Below are 12,725 nucleotides of genomic sequence, written 5' to 3'. Positions count from 1 at the left end.
ACCTTACTTTTGCCAGGCAGGTGCTTATGCCACTGAGCTATCTCCCTGGCCCTATTCATAATCTTTTTATCATTTTCTGTCACTTTTTTTTTGCAGCAGTTCTTTATGTATTATTTCTTTTCTCACTTTTGGTTGTGTTAAATACACATAACAATTTATCATCTTAACCATTTTAAGTACAGGTTAGTGGCATTGAACACATTCATGCAATGTTATGCTACCATTACTATTATCTATCTCACAATTCTTTTATTTTGTAAAACTAAAACTGGATCCATTAAATAATGACTCCATTTTCCTTTTCTTTTCAGCTTCTGGCAACCATTTGTCTCACGTGTCTAGAATTTCAATTACTCTAAGCAACTCATACAAGTGAAATCATACAGTGTTTGCCTTTTTGGCATTGAGCTATTTCATTTAGCGTAAGATTCTCAAGTTTCATGCACATTGCAACATGTACACTATCAGAATTTCTTTGTTTTTAGAGGCTGAATGATATTCCATTGTACGTGTGCACCACATTTAGCTTAGCCGTTTGTCCCGCAGTGGACTCTTGGTTTACTTCCACGTCTTAGCTGTTGTGAATAACGCTGCTGTGGACACGTTGTCCACGCATCTCAAGGCTCAGTTGTCTGCTCTTCTGGGTGGACACCCAGAAGTGCAGTTGCCGGGTCATATAGTATTTATACTTTTCATATTTGAGGAACCACCACACTGTTTCCAGAGGGGCTGTGTACCATTTTGTTATTTTTCAAGTAATGCACACAGATTTCAGTTTCTCTGTGTCAAAGTTTACTGGGTTTTGTTTTAATTTATTTTATTTATTTATTTATTTTTTAATGTACTTAGGATAGCGTCTACAGGGTCTCAACTACGGAGATCGGGCTCGTGGTGATTCTCCTGTTATCAGCCTCCCAAGCGCTGGAATTACAGGCACACCACCCATGCCCGGTCTCAGTTTCCCTCTCAGTATGCCACAGGGGCAGGGCTGGCACAGCACACTGAGGATCAAACCCCAGTCACTGTATTCTGCCTAAGCAGGTGCTTTAATCCACTGAACTATCTGGCCAGGCCTAAAATTTATTGTTTTATGTTTTGTTTTTTATAGTAGTCAAAGGAGTATGACTATTTGCAGGTTTTTTAATTAATTATTATTTGGTACAGGGTCTCACTATGCAGCTAAGACTCATAGTGACCTTCCTGTCCTAGCCTCCCCAGTACTAGGATTACAAGTGTGCACCACCACGCCCGGTTTCAGCAGCTGGCATAGCATGCCTCCTGAGTGCTGGCACGGCATGCAGTACCAGGGATCAGACCTGTGTCCTTGCTCTTGCCAGGCAGGTGCTCAGAGCACTGAACTATCTCCCCAGACTCCTCATTGCAGCTTTGATTTGCATTTTCCTAATGATTACTGATGCTGAGCATCTTTTCATATGCTTATTGACCATTTGTTATGTAGTGTTAGTAATTATTTGTTGTAAATATCTCCTTTAAAAACAAGTCAATATATTTTAGCTGTACATTTTATGACCATTGTGACTTTTAAATTTAATTACTTTAAAAAGTTACTGAGCGATGAAAACAGTTTAATCTTTTGCTGTTAACATTTGGAGGGCTGGAGAGATGGCTCAGTGGTCTAAAGCACCTACTTGGAACAAGCTTGGCAAAGCACAGGGACCGCTGTTCAATCCCCCAGCACCACATGCCAGCCAGCCCCGCCCCCTGGTGGGCTGAGCTGGCCACACACACACACACACACACACACACACACAAAATAAATAAATGTTAAAAAAAAAAAATTTAAAAAAAAACATTTGGAGCAGTTACCAAAAATGTTAGACCTCTATTGCAAGATTTTTTTTTTTAAAGGCATATAATTTGGCTATGAGAAAGTAAAAGCTAAAAATTTAGTTTTATTTATTCCACAGGCCTGTAAGATAAAAGAAAAAAAATAAAATCATGAGATATATAAGAATATTTTATATGTGTGTGTGTGTGTGTGTGTGTAATATTTAATGTATGGCTTTGGAGAGTCACTATTTTATGTTCAAGCATCTTCCATTTGTTTTTTTTAGACAGTCTTCACACTACAGACTGGCTTCAAAATCACAGTGGTCTTCCTGCCTCAGCCTTCTGAGAGCTGGAGTTACAGGCATGCATCACCATGCCTGGCTTTTTGTTCAGGCATCTTAAAGCTTCTTCTCCAATGATTGGATTATTACTTGGAACAATTAATTATTACCTGAAACATAACTGACGAACCTGCATGTTTCTTTGAACTTCCATTCAACCTGACTTTAAGACTCCTCCTTTATAAATTTTGTTTTTTTAAATGTACTTAGTACAGGTTTTACAGGGTCTCACTACACAGATAAGACTCGTAATGATTCTCCTATTTTTAGCCTTCCAAGCGCTGGGGTTACGGGTGCATGCCACCACGCCGACTCAGTCGCTGTCTCAGGTGCCACAGGGGCGGGGCTGGCACAGCACACCAGGGATCAGACGTGGTCCCTGCGCCTGCCTAAGCAGGTGCTTTAGTCCACTGAGCTATCTGGCCAGCCCTTTATGAATTTTTATAAAGCAATTGAACTTGTTATATCCAGGCCAAAATATGAGGACTTTGTACTCAAGAATCAGAATAGCAGTGCGTTCAAGGATATTACCTAAAGAGTGATGAGAAAATGATTTGAGGGTAAAGTGATAGAAACATGAAAATTCGATGCTACAGTGCATGTAAGTTCTAAGAAATTATTAAAATTAATCTCTATATAAGGCAATCAAAAAATGACATTTTGGGGATAATGATAATTTTTAAAAAGTTGAAATTCTCAAAATATATGACCTTTACCTGTACATTGGATTATAGCCTTATGAAGATCTTCAATTGTAAGAAATAAATTGATAGTTTTGATACTTTCAATAATTATTTTATTGGAGTTAGATTTCCAATTAAAAGTTGAAAATGATGGCAAGCACAAGATCCAGAGTTTGATTCCCAGTACCACCAAAAAAAAAAAAAAAAAGAAGAAAGAAAAAAATTGAAAATAAGGAATATGATTCCAAACTTCAAGATGTAGTGGATAAAAAATTACTATGTATGATAATTGCTTTGGATAGTGATTGCTTCTTTTGTTGTCTATACTGGGGATGAACCTGGGGCCTTTTCACTGCCCTATCTCTTTTTTTTTCCAAGATAAGTCTCACTAATTTGCCCAGGCTGGGCTTGAACTTGTGGTCCTCCAGACTCAGCCTCCCAGGATAGTGGTATCACGGGCCTGTTCCCCTGTTCCCCATTTAATAATCACTTTTATTTCCTTGTGCTAGCTCTTCACTCTTTCATTTTATCTTCCTATTTCTATATCATTCTTCTAGTTTGTATATTTATAAAGATACACTTATATGAGTGTCACTTATGTCCCCAACTACAAAGTTGATATGAACATGATCATTTCCAGTTTGTATTCACATCTTTTAAAATTTTTTTAAAATCTTTTATGTATTTATTTGTTTGGTGCAGGGTCTCTCTAGGCAGCTCAAACTCGTAGTGATCCTTCTGTCTCAGCCTCCCCAGCGATAGGATTACAAGCCCAGGGTTCCAGGGCTGGCATGGCGTGTGGTATCAGGGGTTGATCCTGTGTCTTTTTGCTTGCCAGGCAGGCGCTTAGACCACAGAGCTATCTCCCCAGCCCTCACATTTTAATCTATAGTACCCACAATCAGTATTAGGATGGTGCGTGTGTGCGCTGAACTGTTTCTAAATCCATAATCACTTTTTCTCGTTGTTCTTAACAGAATGGCAGCTTACCTATTTTTTATAGAAACAAGCATATTAGAACAAATACTCTCAAGGATTATGATTATGAGGGTTTGGGCTCTGGTAGAATCTGAGTGTAGAATCAAGCCTCCCCCCTCTTTAATGCTGATATTTTTAGTGCTGATCTTTTCTTTTTTTTTTTTTTTTTTTTAATACTGGTACCAAACCCAGTGCCTTTGCACTGAGCTGCTTTCCCAGCCCTTTTTTAGCCCTTGTTTTGATTCAGAGTCATACTGCGTTGCCAAGGCTGAGCTCAGACTTACAGTCCTGCCTTTCTGTGCCACCACTTCCAGCTTTATTTTTGTATATTTTAATGTTTTATATTTCTCAAGGGGGTCATGTTTATTAGAACCAACGTATTAGTACAAAACATAGGAATAAAAAGAAAAATCAGATTCCCAGTAGAACGTGTTCAGCTTTCAAGATAGTAGTAACATTTCCAGGTTGATACAGTGAGATGAGAAGGACCTTGATACATGAATAGCTCATGTGCAGCTTGTTGCAGACCCAGCTTGGTTCTTCCCCAATATCTGCTTTTATAGTTGTATCTGATTTATTACTGGTTCTTACCCAAGTCCATGGCGGAATGGAATGGGTTGTTGTTGTTTTTTTTTTTTTTTCTGGTGGCCAGGAATTGCTTGATCCTGAAAGACTTGTGAAGAAAACATGGAAGGGAATGGGATTGAGCACTGCAGCACAATGGAGAAGAAAAGAAGTTTCAGTTTTTAAAATTATTGCTCAAAATGCTTTAAGCTATCTCTTTTCTCAATAGGCATTTGGCACAAACCAAGAGGATTATGCAAGTTACATTATGAACGGAATCATCAAATGGGGTGACCCGGTTACTCGAGTTCTGGACGATGGGGAGCTTTTGGTCCAGCAGACTAAGAACAGCGATCGTACACCGCTGGTTAGCGTCCTTTTGGAAGGTGAGACCGAAAAAGGGCAAGATGACCTTAAAACTTTTTTTCATTGTATGTTTAAAATAAGACCCCATACTATGCACCAGTATGGTGTACAAACTAAAATTTTCTTAGGGTGGAGTGTTACTGATGAGTGATAGGTAATTTTTCTGTAGGGTTATATCTAAATTACTCTTGTACTTAATAGACTGAATGAGACCACATAGAACTTGATTCAGTTAAATAAGTATCTACTGACTACTTGCTATATTTTAGATACTGAACTGATTGCTGCAGATATAGACACTCAGATTTCACTCTAGTTATGAAAAAAGATTTGTAAAGAAATTCTTAAATACTGTGTGCATGTGTAAAGGTGTATATGAATGCAAGTCATTTTGCCCAGAGTGGACAGAGAAAACTAGAGGTGATATTTAATTTAGACCTTAAAAAATTAATTAGAATTTTATCATAAAAGGGAAAGGACATTCCATTCATAAATATTTATCTTATAATTTGAATGACAACAGAAGAGCTCAGTGAGGCCAGTGACAAGGGAACCTAATCCCTTGGGTTGGAGTATGAAGGCTCCCTAGAAGAAACACGGGAACATGCTACGCAGGCCTGTCCCCAGCCGTGCTGGGCTGGCTGCTGAGACTGGGTGCAGTGAGACCTCATACCAAGTAGGATAAAAAAAAAAAAAAAGAAGCACAGGAAGCCAAAGATGAGAAGGCGGCCAGACTGAAGTGCATGACTAGGGGAATGTTTTGGGCATAGGGACCAGCATATAAAATATCACTGAGCAGGAAAAAGCTAGAGACAGAAAGATTGGAGAGCTACAGAATGTGGGATCCACTTTTACTCCTAGAGACAGACTATATCTCAAGGACCATTGAAAGTCATTTATAGGGTTTTGAGCAGTGAAGTCCTATGATCAGGTTTTTTCCAGATACTGAGTGCGTTAGGGTGGGGAATGAATTACAGGGGGCAAACGATGTAGGTGGACCAGCGGTTAGAAGACGCTGCCCAGTCTTGGTGGGAGCTGTTGGGTGAATACAGTGCGGTGCAGATGAAGATAAGCAGACTGACGGAGAGATAGGGTGAGAGGGGCTTGGCGAAAATCATGGCCAGCCGTAATTAGGATAACATTCTTTTAGTCCTTCCTATTTGCCAGTTCACTCTATTTTCATGTTCAGTGATCTCATTCAAACTTTAGTTCTGTCCTATGAGAGGAGATGACGGTAGATTTGTCATTTGTCATTGTATGCAGTGCCCTTCAAGCCACTGGTGTGGATGGACTCATCTACAGACAGGATATCAGCAGTCACTGGGCACGTACCTGTAACACTAGCACTCAGGGAGGCTGAGGCAGGAAGATTGAAATTTCCAGCCCACCCCGGGCAACTTAACAGATTCCTGTCTAAGAGAAAAAGGCTGAGGATATAGCTCAGTGGTAGAGCACCTGTCAGTTCAACCCCGCTGCACCACCCAAAAAGGAAAAAAGGGGGAAGAAACAAAGGGTGTGAGTGGGTATAGAAGGGGGATTAGAGCTTATTTCTGAGGTGTAGTAACAATTTAGGACAAAGCAGAGCAGGAAGAGTTGACAAAGGAAGCCAAGTGGGAGCAAGCAGAGGTGTGGGGAGAGGGAGCATATGCTGCCAGAGAAGCCATGAATAGAAAGGCTCAGTGCTTTGAAAAAAGAAGTGTTGTCGCTTGTACTGACTGCTTGCTCCTAACAGGCCAACAAAGACAGACTATGCATTGGGGTTAGTGCCGTGAAGGTCCTTGGTGACCTGGATGGGTGCTGATCGATGCCAGACACTTGGGAGCCACAGGTTCAGTAAGGGTGGATGAAGAATGAGGCAGTTGGAGATGAACAGAGTTCCATTTCGGAGGGAGGCACTATGAAGTCCAGAAAGAGTGTATTTATTTTGTTTATTGAACTATCAGAACAGAGCCTGTTTAAATGTTGCTGAAAATCTTCAGAAAAGCTTTCAGGAGAGGACCCGTCACCACCTTGGATTCCAAAGAAGACGGGAAGGGAGGGTTGGCTGGGTGACATTTGGAAGAGGGAAAAGTGGGGTTGTCTAGATGCAGGAAAGTGTCACAGATTTGGTTATCTTTATTAGAGGATCTGAGTCATTAGAATTCTACCTTTTTGTGACACATTTGCTTCTAATGAGACAGTTTTTCCCTGCCCTCAGTATCTTCTAAGATTTTTTGTGTTCTTGTTAAACAGTTTGACAAAATAATACAAATACTGATGCATTCTATTTTTTTATATTCTGTTTTTAAGAAGCAAAACCCTTATACTTTATATAGTCAGAAATTTGAAAGATTAAGTATATATGAGAAAGCAAAAAGGCATGTATGTATTTCACCATATTTTTGAGAAATGCTAATCAGTTCATTAAGTGTGGTTGCTAATAAATAAAAGGGAACATGTCTGCCATGAACCTGTCAGGAAATGTTAATGAGCAACTCGTTGAGACCTCAGTATGTTGTGAATAAATGCTTCAACTTGTTGGACTCCTTTGCTGAGGGTGGCTTTTTTCCCCTGCCTTGCTCGTGTCTTCATGCAGGCCCTCCTCACAGTGGAAAGACTGCATTAGCTGCAAAGATTGCAGAGGAGTCCAACTTCCCTTTCATCAAGATCTGCTCTCCTGATAAGATGATTGGCTTCTCTGAGACAGCCAAGTGTCAGGCCATGAAGAAGGTATCGGGATTTCTGCGTTCTAGTTTCTTGCCTGAGATGTGTGTGTGTACGTGGCGTTGCACACAAGTAGATACACACATATTATACTTTTGTGCAGAGCACTATAGAACCTGCAGCAACTCTGTTCTCAAGTGCTACTAAAATTATCAGCAGAATTTTGGCAAATACTGATCTGTTTTTTACCTTACTGTTTTCAACTTTGCCTGTCTACCTACCTGCCTTTCCACCCCTGCTCTCCGTGTGTGTGTGTGTGTGTGTGTGTGTGTGTGTGTGTGCGTGTGAACTGGGAATTGAACTGAGGGCCTCACAAGTACTAGGCAAGCACTTGCTATTGAGCAGGTTCTTTTAAATTTTCTAGTGTATTTTTGTGCACTTTTAAAAGAATCTCTTGGGAGGCCAGCAGCTTGAGCGCCTGCTTGGAACACACGAAGGCCTGAGTCTATTCGCCCGTTCTTGGGGCTGGGGGTAGCTCAGCAGCACAGAGCCTGCTGGACAAGTGTGAGGTCCTGAATTTGGTTCCTAGTACCAAAGAAAAGAATGTCTTAACTTCCAAGTTGCTCTTTGTTTAGTGCATATTAATTTTTTTTCAACTTGCTGATAATTTCTTTTACTTTTTATTCATTGGTACATTTTAGATACATGTCATAATAACATTTATCGCAGGGAGCTTATACCTGTACAGGATACATGTTGCTTCTTTTTTGCCCCATTCTCCTTCCCTTCAGCCCTTTTTCTCCTCTTTATTTATAAAAGCTTTGCTTTTGTTTTTTCTTTCTATTCTTTTTTCCCTTGTCCCTTTCCTTTTCTCCTCCCTTGTCCTTTGTTCCCTTTCTCATTTGAACATTTTCTTCCCATTTCCATATTAATATACATTTGGGTCTTTGTTTACACTTCCAGTTTCTCAAATCAGGGCTCAGGGACATAGCTCAGTGGCATAAGCACCTGCCTGGCAAGTGGGAGGTTCCGAGTTGGATCCCCAGCACCTCCCCCCCCCAAAAAAAAAGTTTCTCACATTAGAAAAACCATGTGATATTTGAGCATGTTGTCTGATTTATTTCACTTAAGAGTATGGTCTCCAGGTGCATCCATTTAGTTAGAAGTGTCTGTCCTTATGGCAGCGTAGTACTTCTTTGTATTTCTTTATGCATTCATCAGTTGGTGGGCACTTGGGCTGTCCCTAAGAGTTGGCTGTTAAAGCGGTGCCACTCCAAGCACCGGAGTACATGTGTCACTGTGGTGTGGTGCTTTGCTTCTTTCAGGAAGATGCCAGAAAGAATAGCTGTACTACACAGAACCTCTAGCTTTAGTTTTTTGAGGAATCACTACACTGATTTCTACGGTGGTTGTACCAGTCTACACTTCCACCAACAGTGGAGAAGCGTTCCGTTTTCCCCAAGGCCTCTCTAGCATTTGTTATTGGTTGATTCCTTGATAATAGCTATTCTTTCTGGATATTAGATGGAGTCTCAGCGTTGTTGGAATGTTCATCTCTCAAATGACCAGTGATGTTGAACATTTTTTCATGTATGTATTTGCCATTTCTATTTCTTTATCTGAGAAGTGTCTGTTAATTTCACATGCCCATTTTTTGATTTGGCCTTTATATTTTGATTTTTTTGAGGTGTTTTTTTTTTTTTTTTTTGGGAGGGGGGAACTAGGGATTGAACTCAGGCCCTTGCACTTGCCAGAGAAGCACTTATTCTATTGAGCCAACTCCCCGGCCCCTGAGTTCTTTATATATTCTAGATATTAGTTCTTTGTCTCAGGCATAGCAGTCAAAATTTTTTTCCCACACTGTGAATTGTCTCTTCACTGTGTTAGTGGTTTGTGCAGAAGCTTTTTAGTAGGGCTGGGGAGACGGCTCAGTGGAATAAGCGCTTCCCTGGCAAGCACAAGGACCTGAGTTCAATCCCTGGTTCTGCAAAAAAAAAAAAAAAAGCTTTTTAGTAAGATGAGATCCCAGTTGTTGATTCTGTCTGATAGAGCCTGTGTGATTAGGGATTTTTTTTCATGAAGTCTTTGCCTACACCAATGTTAAAGTTAATTTTTATCTCTTAAATATTTGAAAAATTTGCTTAAAAAGAAGCATAGATAGGATTTTTTTTAAAGAATGCTTTCATTATTGTACAAAGTCAAACTGTTTGGTAAAGAACATAGATATATCTCTAGGAAGATACTCTCAAAAACTTGTACAAAAAAAAGATTGTAGGTAACAGAGTCTTCTTGGTAACTTAATGTAGCCCTCATTCTTCCTTTTTCTAGATACTATCCATCGTCTTCCTAGTAAAGCCACTTAGAAACAGAGATACAATTCTAGAGCTGAAAGGACTGTAAGATCATCTGGCCCTTCTCTTATGTTCAAGCAAGTGCCAAGGAAAGGGTCTAGAATACTAGATTCTATTAAATAGACTCTGTTCCAAACAAAATCAATGATTAAGACGCATTAGCTGTTGGTCTTACTTGGTAGCTAGTTATTCCTTTAATATGCTAATTTTGCATACTCCCAGATAGTACAGAAGTTATTTTTTACGTCCAACTGAAGTATTTAATTTAAAATTTGTGTGTGTGTTCTTGATCTTTTATACATGTGAACTCACGATAATTCAGAGAGATATGGAAAGATCAAAACCAGAGAAGTGAACCCTAAGAACTGAAGTGCTGCCCACTAAAACAGCTCAGTATTCTTCAGCCTTGCCCCTAGCCCTCACTTTATAATGATGTAGGGTAGAAACACTTATCGTTGTTTTTTTTTAAAGAGGCTAAAAGGAAAAATGCATTAAAAAAGAATCATACTGTCAACGAAACAGGTTTGAGAAGTTCGTTTTTTGTCTTTACAGGTAGCAGAAAATTGTTTGTGATGAGTATTTACAGGTGGCAGAAAATAGTTTGTGATGAGATGCAGGAAGCAGGATTTCAGCCAGAAGCAATGAAACATCAAAATTTCTGATAGTTTAAGACTTTTGAAACTTGAGTGTAAGCAAGAGGGAAATGTCAGGCAGAAAGCACTTGGAATATCATATTCTATTTCAAAGATGAAACCAGTAGTACCAAACTTTCCCATGAATGTGTGGATAAAATAACCAGGACTAATAACTCCTTAGATTAAGTAGTAATTATTTTGGGGCATTCTTTTATTGTTTGTTTTTGGTGCTAGAATTTGAACTCAGGGACTTGTGCCTGCCAGGCAAGTACTATAAATTGAGCTACAACCTTCCCCTTGCTCCTCTAAAAGGAAATCTTTTTTTTTTTTTTTTTTTTACGGAACCAGGTATTGAACCCAGGCCCTTGCGCTTACCAGAGAAGCGCTTATTCTACTGAGCTATCTCTCCAGCCCCTGAAAGGCAATCTTAAACCACTTCTGGTGCACATTTAAACAGTAGCCCTTAGAGCTGGGTAGATGATGTGTGCCTGCAATTCTAGCACTCAGTGGACAGGTTGATGCTGGAGGATCACTGCCAGTTCAAGACTTGCCTGCTCTACACAGCAAGACCCTGTCTCAAAATAAATAAACAAACAATAGCCCTTGAAATCTGTGGCTGGTAAACTTCCCATTTAATTAAAAAGCTAATGCTGTTTGCATTTCCCTAACTCATCTACTCCTAGACTTGTTGAAAAGTAGTAGTCTTCTGTGCAGATGGTAAATTACTCCATTGCTTTTCACCAGCTGCCAGCTTCTACCTCAGATGTACTCTGAAATGTGGGTGGATGGTCCTAGTTATTTTATAAAGTTTTTAAAAAGTACTTTATGCTTCTGCAGATCAAAGCTAGTTTGTGAATGTGAGATATTATCATTTTTATTATTTTAATCTCTTGCAAATTGACTTGAGGGGGGAAGGTAGTGTGCACTGACTTTAGAGGCTTAAATGGTTAAATTAATGGCTTAATAACTTATGATTTAATCTTTAAATTATTGAAGCCTTTCAAGGTAGTTTTAGATGAGTAGAAGGCTAAGGGATATAAAAATAAGTGTCTATACAAGCTTATTCAAGATCATTTCAATTCATGATTCACTGTCTGGTTCATCCATGCACTCTACAAAAACTGTTCTTTTTCAACAGTGTGATGAATTTGCATTAGACATTTTGTTTTTTCCTTAGGGGAGGAAATATTATTCTCTGTAAAGTTTCAGAGAAAAGAATTAAGCATAGGTGTCTTGGAAATATATTAGAAATACTACATATGTTTCCTACAGATGCTTTTCACGTTGTTACTTAATGATAGGTTGACAACAGCCTGAGGACTCAAACCAGTCTAAAGAGGCTATGTCTTCCAGTTTGCTTTTAAAATGAAACATGAATGCCATTCTTCAGTTGCTCTAGTTTACTTCCTACCACTGTTCTTATCCATACATTTTTCAGTGTGAGGATGAAAAGATACTTTAACTTTTTTTCAGAATGCAAATCATGTATAATGACTTGTCATTCTGGTGAAAGCATTTTAAGTTTCACAGCCTTTTCTGATTATAAAAATAATTTAGAAAACATAGAAAATAACATAGAAGGGGCTGGTGAGATGGCTCAGTGGTCTAAAGCACCTACTTAGAACAAGCTTAGCAAAGCACAGGGACTGCGGTTCAATCCCCCAGCACCACATGCCAGCCAGCCCCGCCCCCTGGTGGGCTGAGCTGGCCACACACATACAAAATAAATAAATAAATAAAAAATTTAAAAAAAAAATTGTTAAAAAAAAAAAAAGAAAATAACATAGAAGAAAGTTAAAATCTGTATTTGTATTTGTTCTTCATTCTGTTTTCTGCATGAGCTTTTTGACATAAGAGCTTTTTCAAATGTCACCAAAACTTATTTCCATATTCTGTTGAATTGAATCTGTATAATATTCATTTAACCAATCGCTTTTTATTGGATACTTTGGCTATCTCAGGTTGTTTTTCTCACAGTTACAAGTATTTCATAAAATTACCAAAGAAGAGAAATCATTGCTTATTTTCTTTTTCTTCTTTTAAATTTTCTTGAGACAAGATCTTGCTATGTAGTTCAGGCCGGCCTTGAACTCACTGTGTAGCTCAGACTGGTCTCAAACTCTGCAGCTGTGCCACCTCAGCTTTCCGAGTGCTGTAATTTACAGAAATGTACCACCACACCCAGTGCCCCTGTTTTCTTTTTAGAGTTTTCTTAGATTAGTGTCATGTGACTAAGCATTTGAATTAGAATTAATATGGAAATGAATTTTAGTCCCAGCTTTACCATACTTATTTATGACCTTACATGTTTAGAACCTTAAATAACTCACCCTGTAAGCCTGTTTCTTTCATCTGTAAAATGAAAATATTCAT

At 39.0% G+C, this 12,725-nt stretch overlaps 1 protein-coding gene across 1 annotated transcript in view; it reads left to right on the top strand.

The window, feature by feature from the left end:
* Window positions 1–12,725, top strand: part of Nsf (N-ethylmaleimide sensitive factor, vesicle fusing ATPase) — a 140,051-nt gene that overhangs the window by 83,826 nt on the left and 43,500 nt on the right. The window contains exons 13-14 of the mRNA XM_023714108.1: window positions 4,587–4,743; window positions 7,299–7,432. Of these exons, the coding sequence (XP_023569876.1) occupies window positions 4,587–4,743; window positions 7,299–7,432 (291 nt within the window). The remainder of the gene's footprint in view (window positions 1–4,586; window positions 4,744–7,298; window positions 7,433–12,725) is intronic.

Source organism: Octodon degus, unplaced genomic scaffold (genome assembly GCF_000260255.1).
Source record: "Octodon degus isolate 3935 unplaced genomic scaffold, OctDeg1.0 scaffold00033, whole genome shotgun sequence".
NCBI classification, from domain to species: Eukaryota; Metazoa; Chordata; class Mammalia; order Rodentia; family Octodontidae; genus Octodon; species Octodon degus.
The sequence above is the reverse complement of the archived record's forward strand: the minus strand, read 5'-3'. Positions and strand labels throughout refer to the sequence as shown.